Genomic DNA, 21,477 nt, shown 5'->3' with positions numbered 1-21,477 from the left:
ACGATTTAGCTGTTTCCATTAGGACTGTTGTGACATTTTTTATCCAACATGTACTTTACTCACGTGAAAAGGTTGGATGGAGACCTGGTTAATGACAGTAAATCCTTGAACAACTGCAACTGAAAATCCTTTATGTGCAAAAGGAAATTGTCAGAGAGCAAAAATCAATTGACTGTTATTGCAAAGTATTTGTTTCCCCTCAAAATCATGATTTAAAAAAATAAAATAATAATACGTTTCGTAGTATGAGCATTATAGCTCTATGCGATTTATGCCCTTTAGTGCTTGTGGTAGATCAAGTTCTGTTGATAATGAACATTTGATAATTTTCTGCCTAAAATAGCATCATTAAATTATCACCTGGCTGTGACACAGACCCTGTTGTACTATTGAAAGTAGTGCCCCCTATTGGCTCTCCATCACCACTACCGGCAACAACCTGTCCCATGCGATCTTCAATACAAATGCCAACCAACCATCCCAACGCTGCTTTTAGATACTGGCTTTACGAATCTCAACAGCAGGAAGAGAACCAAGCGTGTTCTATTTCAGCGCTAGTGCCGCTGCATTCCATTCAATAGCATGGCTCCAGACTTAACCACATCACAAAGCAGACCTTTTGTACACTGCAAGGTTGTCAACCTAAAAATGTCTAATGAGAGTGACCCCTGGGTTCTGGCTCTATCTTACACAAGGCTAGAACAGGCAGTGTTCTTACTGTTCTGGAACAGCACACTGTAGCCTTTTCCATTTAACCCTGTGGTTTCCCCTGTCTGGTCAAGTGTATTGGGAACTCTCCACTACCCTTACAGTCACATTTGTGCCAGCCACTAGTGTGTGTTTACAAGGGGAATTGGAGAAGCATAGAATGCAGGAGATTGGCTCAGGAAGAGGGGGTTGGGAGGGTATTTTCAGCACTGGAATTCCATAGGTTATTCCTGGATCTATATCGCAGGACACGGATCGTCTTAAGATGGTAACCCACCTGCCGATAAGGCCTCAGATCCAGTGTACTCAACCGACTCAAAAGGTCATGTGAACTTAGCATCAAGCCAAGGAAATGAGAGCCTTTTTGAAGTTTTGAATTAGTGTGGATGGTTATAAAAAAAAAGGCAGGATAAAGTGCTCAATTTACTGTTCACATACAAAAAAAAGTTTGGGTTATTGGTGTTGTATGAGGAGGTGATGCTGAAACTATCATTGTGCGGAAAACAATCTTTGCATCTGTTGTTGAGTTCAAGACAGACATACACTACATGGCCAAATGTATGTGAACACCCCTTCAAAATAGTGACCACACAAGCTCACAGAACAGGGTCGAGTGCTGAATTTTTTTTTGTCTGTCCTCGGTTGCTGTACTCACTACCGAGTTCCAAACTGCCTCTGGAAGCAATGTCAGCACAATAACTGTTCGTCGGTAGCTTCATGAAATGGGCTTCCATGGACGAGTAGCCACGTACAAGCATAAGATCACCATGTGCAATGCCATGCGTCGGCTGGAGTGGTGTAAATCTCGCTGCCATTGGATTCTGGAGCAGTGGAAACGCGTTCTCTGGAGTGATGAATCACACTTCACCATTTGGAAGTCCGACGGACAAATCTGGGTTTGGTGGATGCCAGGAGAACGCTACCTGTCCGAATGCATAATACCATTGTAAAGTTTGGTGGAGAAGGAATAATAGTTTGGGGCTGTTTTTCATGGTTCGGGCTAGGTCCCTTAGTTACATTGAATGGAAATCTTAACGTTACAGCATAGAATGACATTATAGACGCTTCTGTGCTTCCAACTTTGCGGTAACAGTTTGGAGAAGGCCCATTCCTGTTTCACCGTGCCCCTGTGCACAAACTGAGGTCCATACAGAAATGTCAAGACCGGTGGAAAGCCTTCCCAGAAGAGTGAAGGCTGTTAGACCAGCAAAGGAGGGACCAACTCCATATTAATGCTATGATTTTGTAATGAGATGTTCCACATACTTTTAACCACGTAGTTTAACTATCGCTCAAACTTAAGCTCAGTGTTGGGTAGATGCTTGCACTCTGAATTATTATCAGTGGTGAGGGGGCACGCCCAAGAGTTTGCATGTGTAGCAGGCAACATTAGACCTCCATTTCCGACTGTCACCAGCTCAGGTCCTTACATAAGAAGGACAACAGGTGTCAGTGGTACTTGGACAGCATTTTGTCCGACTGAGGAGGAGCTCGGCGTTTGGCATGCTCGATATAAATGCGTCAAAACAACTTCCTATTTTATGTGTGTCTGTATACAAGCTGAGTGTGTGTTGCCTTTTCCCCTTAGAGTGTAAAGCTATGGCTTCATGGCCCTTGCATTGTACAACTGGAGTGTTGTGGGCGCCATCACATGAGCTATTTTTGCAACGCCATGCCTCCCAACGTGCCTTTGGACCAAGGTTGTCTATAGATGTCCCAGAGTGGCCTGCTGGCCTAGCCAACAGGATGTGATGGTGAGCCCAGAATGCTGTTGGAATCTGAGTCCATGCTTGCTTCCCCGTGCTTACGTGCAAGGGGTTTAGGCTTTCTCTTCTGGAGCTGCTCACCCCCACAAGAATTATTGGAGCACCCCAAAATGTTTGCTCCGCCCATCAGTGACTCAGCCTGCGCTGGGTGGGCGTGTTTTGGCGAGCACCCCGTCTCTTAGCGCTGTACATGAGCTTGCAACCCAATGCTTAGTTTCTGGCTTTTTTTATTGAATTATACATTTTTGGGCTGCATATTGAAGGCTGGCCAGCACTTCTACACATAGCTCAGCACAGTTTCTCTAGTTTCTAGTTTCATAAGCTGCCAATATCCCTTTCCAGGACATTCAGAGCTGAAAATACACAGTCAGCACAGATCTAGAATGACTGTGCAATATGTGAAGATGTTGGCTTGATACGAGTAGGCCCAGCCTGGGTAAAGGGATATTGCTGAAGTGGATGTGGAGTGCAACTAACTGCTGGTTGTTTTTCAACCAGGGCCTCCTGGGTCGAGGGGAAAGAGAGGTCACAATGGGGATCCAGGTAGGTTTACTGTACTGTACCTGCCCTCCACTCTGCATTAGACTGTAAGCCTGTAATGGAACAGGTGAAGAAACATCATAAACCTAATACATTCAATGGAATCAGTCATCTCCTGTTATATGGCAACTCTGACAATGACCTTATTTGAGAAAGCAATTTAATACGCGTGTGGGTGTTTTTTGTTGTTGTAGGAATTGAGTTTAGTGGGGGGGGTTCTCAGAATTTAGTTTAGTGTTTTTTGGGGGGGAATTGAGTTGAGTGTTCTGATTCTGTATATTATGATGAAGTAAAACGTATCTGAAAGGAACACATTCACCGCCCATTCTGGTTGGAACCAGACATCTCCTTTGGGTTTGACCCACTCAGGTTTGACATTTGCTTGTACTATATAGTCTTTACTATAAGGTCGAGTCCAAAATAGCGCCTTCCCAGTAAGGAGAAGCTTTAGGAAAAATGCTAGAAATTGCTAGAAAATCATAAAAATAAAAATAATGCAACCCTCAAAGGGAAGGTTTTGTCATCCCTGATTGCATCATCTGTTTTTCCTGGATGTTATTGCTCATGTCAGAATGATCACAGGTCTGTAGGAGTGGCCTGACAGTCTCCCTCTGTCCATTTGGAGAGTAATTACTTTCAGGGCTGTTTCTCTAATGTCTATGACAGCTTCTTGCAGTATAATAAGGATGTATTAAGAGTGACCTTCAGACTCTGTCCTCCTTCATTACGGTGGGGCTCCATGGGGTTCTAGGTGTCCTGAGCCCACAGGTTTTTTACTCCTCCTCACTGAGCAGACTACTTGTCCAGCTACAGACCATTTAACAGAGAAACCATCATGTGCTTGCTTCCATTCCCATTTTCACGTTGTTTTTAATGCGAACAGTCTGGAAAACCCGTATGATCCATTTTTTCTCTTTCCAGTTCCACTGCTTGGCTTGATTGTTAATGGGAACATTCCCCCCGGAACAAATTGTCCTGACAGCCGTCTTTTTTTTTACTCACAGAGTCCTAAACTAGGACCAGACAAAATAAACCATTGAGAAACTAAAACCGGTGATTTGATGTGTAATTGGTAATTGATTCTGTCTGGTGACTGAGGTCTTTCTGATGATCCCTCTAAAAGGTCAGAGGAAGGCGTGGTCATAATGTCAGAAATATACCTGCTCCTACGCTTTGACTGCTGCTGGAGTATTGCCTCTGTGCCTGCCTTGTGTTTCTGATGAGAGTTTTAAAGTTTTATGTGACCCATCGGGGTTGTCCTTTAAAGAACTTCAACTCTCAGTTGTTCTACTTATAGAAAGCATTGAATCCATTAGTATTTCATCACTTCTGGTATTGTGATTTGTAATACCGCTCATGGAGTCCAACGTAGGAGTGAAATAAAATGCTAATTCGGGGAATCATTTTTGAAGAACCAGTTCCCAGGATTCAGTAAGCATGCTGAGAAGAGGTACGCCATTGAAAGTGCTTCTTGTTCCAGGAGAAGACTTAATCTGGTTCCTGGAAAACTGCCTGTAATGTCACGTCGGTGTGGATGTCTCTCCACAATGGAAAAAGTAAATGCAATAAGTAGTGCATTCATCTCAGCTGGGTGTGGAGGAAGCTTTTGAGGAGCGACACCGGTTTGGCGTTGGCCTCAGTCTCATGCTACAGGCGGTGTAGTGTCATCTGGCATCTCCCTGGCCCAAGTTTCCCTCTCTCCATCCCTGTTCTCATCAATCCAGAAATTGCTAGGCAGACTATTTCCAACACTACCAGGGAGGGGAAATGTCTCAAGGCCAGGAAGGATTGTCTCATTGGAGGGCTGAGGGAGAGTCCGGCTCCCAAAATGAGTACTTTTATGCACCAAATTTCTTGATGTGACACACAAAAAATATGACCTGCCTATATGCTCAGTGTATCCACAAGTTGTCTCAAGAGTGCTGATCTAGGATCAGTTTGAACTCTTAGGTCATAATAAACAAGATTTTTACGGACTGATCCTAGATCAGCACTCCCACTCCGAGACGCTTTGCGAATACGGGCCCAGTAGTCCCTTCTGTGTCTCTGAAGGTGGTTAGGGACAAAGACAAAGAGCATGAGTGAGGCAGAAGCTGTCCCGCTGGGCACAGACGTCAATTCAACGGCTATTCCACCTTGGTTCAGTGTAATTTCCTTGAAATGATGTGGAAACAATGTTGATTCAACCAGTGTGTGCCCGGGTGGGGTGGGTCATGTTGGTTTGGAAGAACTCCCCTTACCACTGGACTAATAAAGTCTTCTATACTTTCACAGAGCCGATTTGTGCTTTGTCGATGGAAGTGGTGAAAAACCTCTTCTCCTAACTAAACTGAGATGTTTTGAGTCATGATTTTTACTGTTCTATAACTCAAATGCAGGAAGGTTGTCGAGGTGACTCATTGTACCGGTACAGAACAAATCCAAAGCAGACCACCACCAGTAAACTGAACTGAAGAACACTTGAAAAACTTTCCATCTCACATTGTCCTAACTCAATTTCTGTCATGACCTGATCAATGTTTTTCTATACTGAATGACTAATTGAATCTTTCTCTCTCTCTCTCTTTTGCAGGACCTCCTGTAAGTAGAGCTGATACCTTGTGTGACCATGCAGAGAGTGGTAAAGTGACTGTGTGTTTGTGTTTGGGAGTGTTTTTTTGTGTGCGCAATGGGTATATGTAAGTCCTTAAAGGTACAGTGATATCTCTGTTTGATGGCACCTAATCTTGCCTAAATGCACCCTTTTGGTGCTGCCGTGTGGTGTGTTTGTAGAGACCTTGTAAAGAGTGGCGACATGATGGGTTTTGAAGCCATATCATTGAGCATATCAAGGCAATTCGTTAAACGTGGTCATTATAGTCGCTGTTACTTGCGTTGTTTGCGGGGGTGGGAAAACTGTGGATATTCGTCAGTTAGTCAGTTACCCTTATTCAAATGTACATTTTAAGTGAGTCTCCATTTAGTGCTACAGCACATTAATTACAGCTGCCATCAGCTGCTAAGCATTTTAGTGGTTCAGCTCAGGGAAATATCAAGTGGTCTTGACATTATGAATAGTACATTTACACAGGGGTGTGAATGTTATTATGCCTTCAACTTAAAGTCACTCCTTGGAAAATATGAATCATAGGACCACTGAGGAGTGTTTTAAAGGTACTTGCAAAGTCAGGAGACCAGGCGTGTTTCCCACTCAATCGTGTCTCTATTTGACAAGTAAGAAGCTTTCGGATGTCTGAGAGCACGTCTTCCCTGTCTCCCTTGTATCCTGCCAATACTCAGGGACCCTTAGCCATGTCAGCTTTAGCCTAGCGTCTCTCGGCTTACCTGCTGGTCTTAGCCCAGGTCCTGTGGGAGGGCAGGATGTATGGAACATCTTGGGCATGGGGCTAAAATTGGGCGTAGCTGCGACAGCTGCATCCTGGTGCTGAGAGGGGGAGGAAGGTCAATGCCCAGCTTTGGGCCATAGCAGTGATTGATTGGTCAGCAGCAACCAAGCAGGGATGGATAGCCAGACCAGGGCCAGGGATAGCCAGAGACAGAAAGGCAGGCCTGGGAGGAGTGGGCTCTGTGGGTTTCCCGGAAAAACACTCACACCTGGGCGGCTGCTTTGCACACTTGATGAAAAGTTAATGGCTGATTTCCAGTCAAGTCAAAAGTAATGACTTAATAATGAAATTGTTAGCTATTACACGAGGATGAAGTTGATAGCTATTTCTTATGATAAAAATAGATGTGCGTTTCACAGGGTAGATATTCCTGTCACTTCTGCTTTCATTAAGTCAACAAAGGAAGGAAACGTTCCAAATTATTTAGTGGAGGTTTGAGTTGTGGTTGGAATCCTTTTGGAAGTTAAGTGCCATTATGTGGCACTGTGGTGTAAAACCTCTCCACTTGAAATGCATTAGCTATTCATACTAGAAGCACTCAGCTAGACAGTAGAGACACAATAGCGCTACCACACAGGTCTCCATGAACCTGCAAGTGAACTTTCATATAAGGAATAGCACTGGAAGTAATTGATCAAGCTACGTTTTAAATCACTGCTTATATATGAAAAGGGTATTTTAAGACATAAATAAATCACCAACACATTTTCTTCATCCAGGTCAAGGATTAATTGAGAATCTCTCTCACTGTGACTAAATGCCAGTGTTTGTTTTCAGTAGTAAGAGGGAGCAATATGGCGCTTCCCCCTGTGTTTGATGAATCGCCTCAGCTTTTCTTAACACGCTAGTCCAGACGATCTGTGTAAATACTCTTAGCCTCTATTTACATTGGGATATTAAGCTAACGCAATTACCCCATGTGATTGCAACTGTAAAATGACATGAAATTGGTGCTTTCCTGTTCCCCCCGAAACCGAGGGCTTTGGTCCTTTTAAAAATATAATGCTCCATCATTCATCATAGGTCATATCACAGGCGCTTGGCCTCGTGCATTTAACACACTCTGAAACAATCAGTGTTGATGGGACACTCCTTCAGACTCAAATGAAACTGAACAGCATAAGAGCTCTCCATCGCTCCACCGTTCTTAAGCTCAGATTCAGCGCTGCTCAACACACGCAGTTGACACGCTATAAGTGTACATTGGTCTCCCCTTTTTGTGGCCTTTTTTGTCTGCCTTTTGGTTAAATTACAATCAGCTCAGATCTACAGTAAAACAAACCACTCTCCCACACCTCCACCCTTACTACTAAAGGTACAGACGGGCCCCAGGGGCCACGGAAACCCCAAGGGGGGGACCTCTCATTCGTCTACCAGCACTCGGCCCAAATGGGAGCCACATGTGCCTGGCGTAATTCCAATGAGGGGTTCCTTTCGGAGGTAGGGCCCCTGACCCCTGCAGACAGCCCCCAGAGGCCCTGTAGCAGGCAGGCAAGCAGTCAGGCACCCATGTGCAGTATGTTCTCACTCAGCACCTGGCCTTGCACCTCACCTCAGCACTGCCCCAGACCTCCAGGGCCATGCAAGGTGCTCCACAGAAGCGCTGATCATTATGCTTCCTAACAGCAGCAGCTTGATTCACTCCCCTGAGCTTGAACATCTATAAAATCTAGCTTCACTTAAGTAGATCAAATAGAATTATGATATGAGATGGGGGAGTGTGTTAACATCTCTTCCCTTTAGGATTGTTGATGGACTGTTGACGCAAGATTCATGACTTCCCGGCCAATAGTCGCCCACGCGCTCAGTATAGGGAGAGGACACAACCATTACTCTCGTTGGCCTTTCAGGGGAGATTAGAGTCAGAATGTCAGTCTGTAAGCCATATAACTCCTCCATAGACATAACATATTCCTCTGTGGACAAACAATGGCCAGTGACTTTGGGAAATGTCAAGGGTTCCTCTTCCCGTTTAACCAGTCGTTACCGCGGTGTCCTTTACTGATACAGCACGGATAAAAGAGACGTTGATTTCTGTTCCCTGAGCAAAACACTCAGTGTTGGAGGAAAGGTTCCTTTCTCCTTGAACATGGCAATATTGAACACTGTATCGGACATCCTCATGGCTTTGTTGGTTTGTGAAAGGCGCTAAGCCCGCCCCAAAACATTTCATTCAACTTAGTTAGCCACCAGCTGCATAAAGAGCTTTACGTAGATGAATCCATGGCATGCCTTTCTCACAAGACCTATCTTTGCATGTATTTACAGATTGATTGAAACAAATGGATATTGGATGTTCTTTAATGTTGATGAGAATCTACCGTATACTACAGATAATTCATAACTTAAACAGCTGTGGTATATGATTGATCCTCGACTTAAAGAAGCATGCTATCGTCTCTTTCATGTCAATGAGGTCCATCAGACCAAATGAAATGATGTCATGTTTTATTTGTTTTTTCTTTTGTTGTGGAATGCGGCCTTTGTTTTCTTTTGTGTCTGCCTGTTATAACTGAACCTGACAGAATACAATGAGCACAGAAAACAACTTTTTGACATACAGTATTGGATACAATCCAAATACTCTGCAATGAGACAGTTCAATAATGACTTAATACTGTCGATAACGGTCCAAAAACCATTTTATTCTGGCCTGGCTCAGTGTGATGTGAACTCTCTTTGTAATAATGTCACGTTCACTTTTTATGTTGTACCCATTTCTCTCACCCCTTTTCAGGGTCCGCCCGGACGATCAGGCTTTCCGGTAACTGTCTTTTAACTTCTGTCGGTCTATGTGTTTTGAGATCTCTCTGGATCTCTCTACTGAGAAGTTATTTTTGTCCCACAATTTTTTTTCTCCCTAATCAACGAATGATCATTGGGAAAAAAAATGCATAGTTGGACAATCAACCAATGAGTGAACATGTGATTATGACAGCTTCTCAGCTGAGATACCTCAGAGATATCTCCTTAACAGAGAGACTGAGTGCATTATCTGCATACTTATACATTCCTCTTGTGTGATTGTAATGCCTTTCTAGACAAACGGTGCAGCCATTCAATAAGATGTACAGCAGTCTTTACTAATACATTTAGATTGGACATATCATTTGCATTGAAAAGGTCATGCCCCTTTTTATGAAAGAGTCCATTAGGAACCCAATTTGATAAGAATGAGAGACCTCCACCTGGCGTCCCAGACACAAGTGCAGTGGTTTTGTTATCACCTCAGGCCCTCTTTTGCCTAGCTCTTTGCTTTACTGTGTCCCTGTCAGCTTCCTGGTTACCCAGCTCTAACATGACTAACTCCCAACCAGTCAAATCCACATGGTCTCCATCATAGCATGGCAACAGGAGGCCGTCTTAGAGCTGACCTTTGACCCCAGCTGCCAGTTCTAACCTGTGAACCCCCCTCAGTCCTGTCAGGCTCACTGGTGAAACAGGCCCATAAAACAGTTTGAAGCGGAAGAGAAGGCTCACAGGGTGAGCTTTTTCAAGGGAGATTAGCTGACAGGTTTTGTCAAAGTACGGACATGATAAGTTCCAGGATTTTTGATTGATGACACTGTCAAAGAACTGGACATTTTATCACAAGTGTTCTCCTCTCTTCTTGGAAAGGATGTGGTTTTGGAGGGGGAACTTGTCTGCATATAAATCAGTAATGCCTCCCCTTTTTCCATAGAGTGTGGTATATCAGATGTGAGTTTTGAACAAAAGAGCAAAACCACCTCGCGTGATGTTGGAACTCTATACGGTCCTGTCACGCTAACACTTCACTATTTTCTACTCTCTACTTCAAGCCTGCTATATATTCATTTCACAATTTCTCCATGCAGCTTCCACTAACTCATTCCCATTGATTCATTATTCTACAATGACAACCATCACGTAATTATCACATTACGCCACAAACTCTTAAGATGAGTGTTGACTATCATAATACTTTTAAGCCCTATACATCCTCCTTCAGTCATGCCTCATCTAAAGTAATCCGCTGGTCTGAGTGTGTGTATACTGAAGCAGCAGCCGTGCAAGCGGTGGTGAGTGGAGCCGGTCCGTGGAGTGAGAGTGTGCTGGGCTCGAGCCTATAGTCCAGCTGAGTCTCATTACTCCTGTTAATACACTTGTAAATCCTCCTGCAGGGGTGTGTGTGTCTGTCCGTGCGTCAGTGCACGGACATGCATCCATGCATGTTTGCTAAGTGTGTGTGTGTGTGTGTGGGGGGGGTCAGCAGTGTGGTCAGGGACCAGTGAATTCAAGACTGCCGCAGTCCCAGCAACTCTAAATCCCAGGCTGAGAGTGACAGGTGGGAGGGGGTCAGAGGGGACAGGGGGTGGGGAGGGGGTGGGGTGGAAGTGGTCACCTAAACTCTTGTCTTTTTTAGGGCAACGGACTTCAACAATAGAAGGAAAACACAGTGGGGAATAGAGTGGGGAGTGATCCGATTTCTGTCTGAGATCTCTCGGAATGCTGCCTAGTACAATAACAGACTTGGCTCTGTGCGGGATAAAGTTTAGAGAGCCAGCTGTTCATGTGATGCTCGGGAATCAACAGTTTGAGCGAAAGCTGCATTAAGTGACCTAGGAAATTACTCGTTCTGCTCCTTATAAAGGCATAATACTGAATATAGGGAAATGTTGAGCAGGTATGATATTGCGAGCCCTGCCTTACGCCATGAAATCTCTAGAGACCTGATAATGATGCTCCAGCATGGGAGTCATTGTTTTTAATCACAGCGAGATTTGAAATAGCTGCCATTTTACATAGCTGTAGCGGTTTGTTTTATTAACAATCTTTTCTTTTTTTTTTTTTGTTATGGGGCAACTATTTCTCTTTATTTTCTTAAAAATAGCCGTCACCTGTGGGACTCGCTAAAAGATAGTCAGCTTTATATTGATGACCACCCATGTTGGGTTAGTACTTAGGTCCATACTATATTGAGGGGGGGTGGAGAGAGAGTGGAAGTCCAACCCAGGCCTCTCCACCCAACATCCCTCACAGATTCAGGTATCCAGCACATGTTGTTTTCGCTGTGCGTTGTAACGACTTATGGGGCTGGCCCCAAGCTGGTCAGCTGGCAAACCTCATCTCTGACAAGCATCTGATGTTTAAGTGATTAAGGGAAAGTACACACAGTCTATTTAGTGAGTTCTGACATAATGTTTCCCTTTTATGAACCATTTGTTTCAAATCCTCTCTGATGAGGCTTGTCTTCTGACCACCGTTGGTTCACTGCTTCACTGACTTATTCCAATGTCTGGCATACAGTAGCTAACCATGAGGAAACCTACAGGTTTGAGCATGCCTGAATCAAAATAGCTCAACCTACCAGAATGTTTGTGAATAGTTCCAAAGCTATACAGTGGCTTAACTTTACCACAGTTGATCTCTAAGGCCTGACTGTCTGCCATCAATTTAAACACACACATGGTCTGTGTTTGCTGAGAAGAGCATAATAGGACATTTTGATGGCATGATAGGATGAAAGCTATAGCTCACGATTGGCAAAGTTAACCTGCAGGCTGTGATTGTCGTAGTTCTAGAAGATATCATCCTTGTTTACCTCTTTCCTCTTGACTTTGCGTTGCTTATTAGGGTGACAAAGGAACAATGGGAATTCCTGGAAGAATGGTGAGTGACATGACAATGTGCAACCGAGTAATGTGTAGAAACAGTCCAAGGGACATTGACCAAATAGAGGACACTTGAGTAATGTCTTTGAACTTGTAAAGAAAAGACTGAAGAGAAAGGGCACCAAAGGTCAGGCTATAGCCAGATAAAGGTTCTTCTGAAATGTTCTGACATTTCTGACATTCTTTATTAATCAATATGTTGTTTTGTATATGCATGTGTAATTATTATAAGGTTTAAAATTGCCCATTGCAGATTGCAACCTTTGGTGCCCGTTCATCAATTATTAAAACTGACGTATCGCAGAGTATCAAGATATATGAGGATTGGGTTGGGTATATTTTGACATAGCTAAAGATGTGTAGTTGTACTGTAACTTGACATGTTTGCATAATGCCGAGAATTCAACTTCACAAACAAGGCTCTTTTGTGCGGTCATGGCATTCATAACCGCTCATATCACCTAATATTTGCACTTATAGTGTGTGGACATGGCCTGCATTTAAATGCGTCACGTCATGCTTATGACTGCTTCGAAAGTCATTTAACAAACATTGTATCATGTTAATGGAGCTGATCTTGTTAGCTGCGTACAAACATGCCAAATCACTGAAATGTCATACTCAAATATCTCAAAAGTCACAGATCAGAAAATGCTCTATTGTTGTGTAATGCATCATCCAATATTCCATTACTCCCCCTCCCCTTCCCACTCTCTCTCAAACGTGTAGCTTTCAATTCATTCATTCATTTATTAGAACATAATGATGTTGCTATAAAAGCCAATCATTTTCGTATCTATTTTTTTTGTATTAGAAACACAGTTTCCCCATATTTCATATCTGTTACGTTTTTTGGCTTGATACATATTCACATGTTTTTATTATTCCGCGTGTAAACTATATTTTGAGGTTTTTGGAATGTGGAATTGCCAAGAGACATTCACACAGACGAGGAAAACAGTTTGCACTGACAAGTGAAGGCTCTCCCCCATTTTGCGTGCAGACTTTTTGTTTTCTCATTTATTTTGATTTGTTTATTTTAGCTCATTTCAAGGCAATCTTAAACCGCGACATATGGATAACGGTACCTCGGCTCTCTCTGTTTTGCTGAGTCGTCGTACCAGAGGTGAATACGACTCCTGTTTGTGGCCTGAAAATACGACTCCTGTTTGTGGCCTGAAAATTCTGGCTTTAAAAACACTCCCTCTCCAACGTGGGTCTTTCTGCAGCATCGCTCCAGCTGTGAAGCCCATGCAGAGCACTTAATATTTCACACAGTGTAGAGGAGTTAAGCTACTATGTGGTCCTCAAGTACCTCCTCAAAGGAAGTCCTATTTTTCTGTCTTATCCCACGCTCCCAGCTCACTGCCTCTCCCTTTCCTTCAGTCACTACTACTTCTGTGAGAAAAGTACGTCTCGACACTAGACAGCTCCCCGTGGCCCTAGACTTCAGCCCAGCCAAGCCCAGCCTCCTCTCCCCACCCCTCCCTTCCCCTCCCCGCCCCTCCCCTTGACCACTTCTGAGGCTGATGCATGCCCCGTGTCTCTCTGTGCCTGTCTAACCCCGGTTCCTCTCCCTCTCTGTCTCTCTCCTCCTTCACACTTTGCATGCGACTGTGTCTGCTGTGACTGACCAGGGGATAAAAGGATACGCAGGGGAGAAGGTAAGTGTATAGGGACATCAGTAGGAACAGCCAACCTCCAAAGCCTGCAGGAGAGAAGGCAGGGAGAGAGGCTTCAACAGGCTTAGTGGTGATGGTGGTGGTTAGAAGCACACACTTGTTCACTGTACAGTAGTGTATGGAGGTAATAGTTGATTTATTTCAAGGGCCCTGGGTGTTAGGGTCACATTCTGAAAACCATTTCCCACCCTGGTTGGATTACCTGTGTTTTTTCACTCAATGAAACAGAGTAGCAAATAATTGTCACATAAGAGTCTCAGAGTTCTAATTTAAAGAGCAATTGCCCCTGAAAGGCCATTTTCAAAATGAGAAGTAGTTTGTCTGGCATCGATATGAGTCAGAAACATTTTATTCTAGTGTCAAAATTGTAAATAGCATAATTTTGGTCATAAAGTAATTATCGTCCCAAACAGAGATTTGTGAGGTGATAGGGGGGAAAATAAGGTTATGGAACAGTTTTCCTTGGGTTAGGTTTATTTAAATCTTGCCTAGATGCGCCCAGCTAGATGCTCCCATAATGCCCATGGTCAATTTCACATTCTATAAATAACCCTACGGGGCTAGTTAGGGACTATCAGTAAAATACACAATGTACATGAGAAAATATTTTTAAATGTCAATAGCTCCTAATTTCAACGACTTGAAAACCACATACAAATATTAAAAGCATTTAATGAGCAGTGGCGATTTAGCAAATGTGGGATGCATGCCAGCAAAGCCACTACACAACACTAAACAATACATTAATTGCACTATAACGGTGACCAACGGTGCCCACAAACTGTAAGGGCCTACATAAAGCTGTACCAACAGCAGAGCTTTCCTTTCAGCATCATGGAGTGAATCCTTACCACCGCTACACCTGGCTATCAGCGGAGCCTTGTCTGGCAGCGAAACAGTTCACTCAGCCTCATTTACTGCCTTTTAGAAAAACATAGCTGATATGGCTGACTTGCTTAAACAGATGTGGTTTCTGCTGATAAGTGAGATGTACAAACTATGGCATAAGGCACTGAGGAGCAGATAAGAGGCAATCCTTAATTTTTATTTTATTTTTTATAATATTCGATGATTATATTTCTCTAAAACAAGCTATAGGCTACATGTGCACCTCCAAGTCAGAACAGTAGTCTAAGTTATGAGGGGGAAAGGGACCAAATTATTAGGGTGAGGCACATGGAGTACTAAAAGCTTACTACACAACATACACTTAGTATTACTTTCTTAGCTACAGTATACATTTTTGGACTCACCTTGTTGGGCTGTGCTCACTTGAACAGGAAGATTGCATGGTGGTTATCAAACTTTGTCATCAAAGTCTGGCATTTTATAGATTTATGTTGCTTTCAAGACAACTGGGAACTCAGGGGAAAAAAACAAGGTTGAATCATTACGTCAGCAATCTTCAGGTCGGAGCTCTAGAAAAAGGGCCGAATTCCCGACTTGTAATTCCGAGTTGGATGACTGTTCAAAAGTTATTTTCCCAGTTGGAGCTCGTTTTATTGAAAGTCTGACATTTCCGAGTTTCCAGTTGTTTTGAAAGTGGCGGAAGTCATGCCGGATTGACAGCATGGCCAATGTATTCAACCTTTTCTGGCCCATGGTGTTGAATATTTATCCTTTTAAGCTTGGAAAGAGACCCTTAAACCCAGACTTGGACCACACACCCACTCCACTGAATAGCAGGCTAGCGATTGCTTTGCAACACTTGTAGTTAGCCACTGATTCCTTCTAAACCACTCATTGTTGAATTTGCAATTTCCAACTTGTTGTGTAATGTTTATGTCCAATGGCCGATGAGCACTGATACGTTTTATCTGTAATTTCTCTTCATATGACAAGGATTGAAAGGATTTGCCAGTAGATTGTCGAGTTGATTCATGACGATGACTGCTTGTCTAGCTTTCTAGCTAAGATTTTGAAAGTATGATGTTGTTGTCAGTCCAATCAAAGCTACGGTAGATATACCGTGATTTGACGTCATTATATCTGTGGCCAATGACCTTGAGCCATCTTGGATGGGCACTTCTAATGTAACTATGGCAGCACACCAGGGGCTTGGATATTTGAGCTCCCCCTGTCGATTTTGCGGTGATGTAGTGTCCCCATGAGTGACAGAACACTGAGCCAATCACGGCGCAACTAGAGAATATCACCAACCCCTACGCTTTGTATTTTCCGCTGGCTGTCCCACCTCCACAGAAAGCACTGAACTAGGCTAAAACACCTGTCTTTTGGAGCTGCCTTTCTCAAGAAAGCAAAAAAGAGACCATGTTTGTACACGGCTTTATTAACTCAAATGTTTTATTTATTTTTTACACGGTTTCAAACTGATATGTGACACCTATTAATGCCAAAATAACATGCAAAAAAAGACACAAAATATATATAATATCCCACTATGTCCATAGCGATGCGTTCAAAGGGCACCCCGATGATCGGTTGGGGGACCAGCGGATTTCGGAATTGTGCTTTTGGGGAAAGTGATTTGACTCTCTTGGCAGCTGCGACAATATTCTTCCACGCCCCTCCTCATCCCAGGCCAGTGGAACCGGGCGGTGATCCGTTCCCGGGTCTTCACCATTCCCAGTTGCGCCCCCAACAGATGGGTGTGGGCCAGTTGAAGAACAGTTCCCACGTACTGTTGGGGCAGCAACAGTACCTCTCAAAGTTCCCCCTGTTGGCGTGAACCTGATACAAAAGGTTATTCTTGATTTGGAAATGGGGGTATTGCCAGTCACTCACCCCTGAAAGTAGCTGGCCATCCACCTCTCACTTGGGCTGCGGCAGTTTTCAAGTTTGGATCCTCCCACTGGGCAGTCCCGAACTGTCCCCTCAGTTGGCCCATGGCGGGTGTCCGGGCTGGTCCCTCGAAATCGAGGAGAGGGAGGATGGACTACTCCTCCATTTGTTCACCAGAAGGTGCCACGGACAATCTCGTCCCACAAGAAGGGGTACCGGCAACTCCAGGATGGCACCCACCATCATCTGGCAGCTCCCTTGTGGTGTCACGATGTTGGCCTGTACGGTCAGATACCACTTGGTGTCACCGTGGACACAGGAAATGGACATCTCCCCACCACGTTCGGTCCCCTGGGCCAGCAGGCGTAATCACACTCCCACAGTCCAATAGTGCTTCGGTGTCGTGTCTGGTGACTTTCACCGGGACACCTCCATCGTGGACGTGGGTAATCAAGGGGCTGATTGCTCACCAGCTGGACTAGTCCCATAAAGGCACCAGAAGGGCAGCAGATGGAGGTAGGGACTGGGGAAGAGAGGTTACTCCCGTATAGTCATGCTCAGTACCAGAGATAATGGAGGGACATCGGTTTTGTTCCCCACAGGATACAGCAAGACCCCGGAGCCCAGAAGACGGTATCCCAGAGGAGATCTCCTGGAGGAGACCTATTATTTTCTCTTTGTTTATTATTTAAATAAACACCCTTGAAACCGAGCTAATAGAATTATGTTCGTGTCTGATCTGTGTAAACATCTTAACCAAACCCCTGGTCTGTCACAATATATATATATTTGTTTTAATTGAACAGGTACCCCACCTGCCCTGAATGATGGGTTGTCACTGTTAATGAGACAACTAAAAGATGTGCAACATGCAAATATTGTTCCATTTACATTGTGTAATTTATTGACGGTCCCTAACTAGCCCCAGAGATAGGCTATCCAATGTCAAACCAACTTTGCCATGGTCGCACACCAGCCCAGCTGAAGCTAATTTGCGAAAGAAGTTGGCTAGCACTATCCTAAGTGACTTCAAGACACAAGACCTGGTTGGACTTTTTCAAGTTATCTACAAGTGGAGTGACTATAACTGTGTATTTTCTTTTGGCAGAGTGAATTTACAAACGCTTGCCACGTGCGAACACACACTCAAGACACCCACATCAAACCCCCACTATTTGCTGGTTGCTAAAATTCTAATAGTAATTTCAGTTTATGTGACAAAACAAGCAAGTATAGTGTAGAGAATCATTGTACCATCGAAACCGCTGTGAAATATATTTTCCATAACCCAAAATACTGTATTTTCAGCTGTTTAAAGCTGGTGTACTAAACTGAAGGTAAAAGACGCAAAAATTAAAGAATGGGAAGCATAGAAATAGAGCATATAGAACAGGTCTACTGCTTCTTAGACTTGCTTTCATGCGAATGACATATCTATAACACACATTTCTATGTGAATTTGGTCGGGTTGCCCAAAAAGTTACATATTACAGCTTTAAGGCTCCCTCTAGAAAGTTGAGAGACATTTATTGAGATCATGGTATACTCCAGATACACAGCAGATTCCACTAAGATGTAGGTTTCAGAAACCTGAAATTATATACACTGATGACCAATCTACATTGGTGGTGGTGCATTGCATCACCATGAAATCTTATTTCCACCTCGAAGTTCTCAATATGTGTTCATTCCCTCAGATGGCCTATAGTAATCTGACCATGCAGACTTTTCCAGTCCACTAAATGGCCACAGTTGCAAAAGCGATCAGATCTGCCCTCTCTTTTGTTCCAATCAAAGCCAGAGGCAACAGCTTTTTGGATTCACTTTCATCAAACCTGAGGTGATATGGGATGTGCAGAGCTGAATGTGCGGCTAGAGGAGAAACATGCGTTGCATTCTTCACTGTCATACTGTAGAGAGTAGCAAGCTAGCCAAACAACTTCAATATGGATCTGCTAGTCTGCCTGCCGGCGGAGAACCTCAGGAGTTATGGGTGGACTTGTGAGGAAACAGAAATAGTAACCAAGACTGTAAATGTAGAACCAGACAACGGCACTGGCTTTGGGTGCTCCCAACAGATCTGGGTCCAGAACAATCCAATAGCTTAGCTCATATTTCTCTGCACCAATTGTTTTAGGAGTGTAATATTGTGGCCTGTATCCCCATGTGTGGTTAGCTCTGGCTGCCAGGAAAGAGGATGAAGAAGCACAGGGGTTAGACAGGGAGGCTTGACTGCAAAGCGTCATTAAATATGAAAACATCCTCTCCAGAACAAAGACAGAGAGCCAACACAAGGGGAACCTTAAAACAAATGAGTTCTGCGGGTTTCTGGGTGGGCCGTAATGTATGGGGCAAGTGACTGGCAGAAGACCAGAGAAAAGGAAAACCATGATGAATTGGTTAAAAGCACAGAGAGAGAAGTATTCACCCAAAGAACACTTGCTGCTGACTTCATGGGTATGGGAGGATTTAATATGGGAGGAAATGAAATCTCAAAAGGCTGTCTCTATTCTTGGTGTTTCATAGTCCTGGGTTGTAAACCTCTGTGTTTGTTCTGAGTGGTTTCTGGTCTTAGTCATGATTTTCGGCCTCTTGAGACTGACCCTTTCCAACACCAGTAATCTGACCACTCTAGAAGGGCATCTGTAGATCTGCAGATCTTCACTTGTCCAGTCTGTTGGATCTCTGTATCATGGGAGGAACTGTAAACCCCTGAACTATAGTAGATTCGAAGACCATTTTTCTCAGTGGTTTGCCTTTTGGCCACTGTGAGGCACCATCAATCCATCTTCTGCAGTAGCGCTGCGAGGCGACAGCACCTAACCAGAGTGTGAAAACAAATACTTCCCGTCCCTAAGTAGGCATTTGTTGAGAAACATTAAAATCACCTGCATTTGTGATGGATGGTTGGGCAATCAAAGATGTCCCAGTGATAGGGTTTCTGGGGTGAAAGCTAATTAGGGAAAGTGCTGGAAACCCGAGCCGGCCCTGTCTGGCCCAAGCGGTTTCTGGGATTGTGTTGCGAGCGTCCGTAGGTCCCGTTGGACGGGGCTGACACTGTGCAAATCACCCACTTTGTGCCAGAGGAGCCCAGTGAGTTTTCTTGTGTTTGCACAGCAGTGCTGCTGACCTTCTGAGCGAGCGCTGCTTGTCGAAGGTTTAAAGTATGCTTCTGAAATTTGAACTTTTGACTTTGCTGAAAACTTATAGAAATATGTTCTAAAGCCTCTTCGCCTGGAACGTGGGAAAGACTAGGTGTGCGTGTGTAGGAACTAGACTAACTGTATGTGTTACATATGTTAGTGGCTATTTTTTAAATCATTTCCCTCATTTCCCATTTTATTCATGTACAGTACATATTATACAGAATTACTAAGCAGAACATCTGGTTAGCTGGATAGGACTAGGGGAGAGGTATTATTCTATTATTTTGTTCCACTGTTGGTGCGTCTTCTCACATTCTGTTTATCTGTCCATAGGGAGCGCCAGGGGAGCCAGGCCTGTCTATCATTGGGCCACGAGGACCTCCTGTAAGTGTCTTCACCTCGTCTTACACCTAATAAACCTGTGCATTACCTGTACTGTTAACTGCTGCTTTCAATTCTCCTTTTCAACTCATACGTCTTCAGTTCAATGGCTCATGGCCTGCCACTCTGAATAAGCCTGGCATGATTGTAATGTCGTGAATTTGTCAACAGCAGTTATAAATTAAGTTATCTTGTGAACCCCAGACTCATGACCACATAGCAGAAATGTCAGAGATTCTACATGTCTGCCTGTCAGGACTTTCCAGACCAAGTTGCTGAGCTAGTCCACCACAGAGCTAATGGAGATTGAAGACCGATAATTACAGGTTGTGTGGGAGTACTTTGGCATTGTCTGAGGATGCCATAGCTTTGATTTGCCTGTGATCTGGATCATTCTGTATTTCATCAGGATGAGAAGCGAAGACATTCCTCTACCTCTTATACTGTATCCCAGACACCAGAACCCAAGGGGACCTATTGTATTAAATCATTTATTTTCCTGAGGTGAAATAAGTGTTCATCCTGCTTCAACAGCTTTCTTCCCCCTGTTTTCCTTCTTTTTTTTATCAGTAGACAGACAATAGAGGTACTGCGTTGCACCTCAGTTGTGCAATATCCTGATTATGCTGTGAATAATTGGACATGTTTTAATTTGAGGTTTTCTTGTTCCGCCCTGGTTTTTGGACAGCAACGTTAAGAGTACCTTGTTGTGGAGCCAATAGACTGGCTGCTCATGAGGAGTAGACATCTGTTTTCCCAAATGACGATTAGTTACATACACTACCTGTGTTCCCACTCCCCTGGCCGGTAATAAGGCATTTATAATGAACATCAGGCTACTGCGGATGTAAAGCCCAGCAGGAGAGTGAAGGAGTACACAGATAACCAGAAAAGCAGGGGCACTTAAAAGGGGGTTTCCCCCAGCAGGTGAGGTCGACACAAGAGGCTCTCTCTTCACCTCAGGAAAGGGTGAGGAAATTGTTTTGGTGGAGAGAAAGAGCAGAAATTAAAGCAAGATAACGGTTATTCGAGGAGGTGCTTATGTTCGTCCCGTTAACCACAAGGGTGTAATGGTAATGTGTTTCTTGCATATCCCTACTCCCTCTGAGACACCTGCAGGGAGTGAGTCATGGCCAGGATCACTATTGTCCAGCACCCCTGGAACAAGTGCCTTGCTCAAGGGCACATTGGCACATTTTTGACCTTGTGGGCTCCGGGATTCAAACCAGAACTCTTTTGGTTACTGGCCCAATGCTCTAACTGCCAGGGTTCCTATCTGCCGCCGTAAGGTGGCCCTTCTTATCTGTCCTTCTCCACACTGTCATTTTATAGATGAGCGTAGTTCTTCTTCTGTAGTTGTTCTACTGCAACCTGACCATAAGGAAACAAAGGAGAAAGGACCCCTATGTTTATATCAGTTCTCTATATTAGTTCTCTATGTTAATGGTGATACACAATGGTCATATTGAATCATATTGTCGACGTATGTTAAG

At 43.9% G+C, this 21,477-nt stretch overlaps 1 protein-coding gene across 9 annotated transcripts in view; it reads left to right on the top strand.

Moving 5' to 3' along the window:
* Positions 1-21,477, top strand: part of LOC112253879 (collagen alpha-1(XIII) chain) — a 111,737-nt gene that overhangs the window by 47,019 nt on the left and 43,241 nt on the right. For 5 of the 9 annotated variants that reach the window (XM_042323493.1, XM_042323486.1, XM_024426003.2 and 2 more), the window contains exons 3-8: positions 2,973-3,017; positions 5,587-5,594; positions 9,138-9,164; positions 11,996-12,031; positions 13,671-13,697; positions 19,937-19,987. In XM_042323493.1, the coding sequence (XP_042179427.1) occupies positions 2,973-3,017; positions 5,587-5,594; positions 9,138-9,164; positions 11,996-12,031; positions 13,671-13,697; positions 19,937-19,987 (194 nt within the window). The remainder of the gene's footprint in view (positions 1-2,972; positions 3,018-5,586; positions 5,595-9,137; positions 9,165-11,995; positions 12,032-13,670; positions 13,698-19,936; positions 19,988-21,477) is intronic. The other 4 variants (XM_042323482.1, XM_024426130.2, XM_042323492.1 and 1 more) reach the window with 3 other exon arrangements.

Source organism: Oncorhynchus tshawytscha, linkage group LG01 (genome assembly GCF_018296145.1).
Source record: "Oncorhynchus tshawytscha isolate Ot180627B linkage group LG01, Otsh_v2.0, whole genome shotgun sequence".
In the NCBI taxonomy this organism is placed as follows: Eukaryota; Metazoa; Chordata; class Actinopteri; order Salmoniformes; family Salmonidae; genus Oncorhynchus; species Oncorhynchus tshawytscha.
Note: the sequence above shows the minus strand (reverse complement) of the source record. Positions and strands in the feature narration are given on the sequence as shown.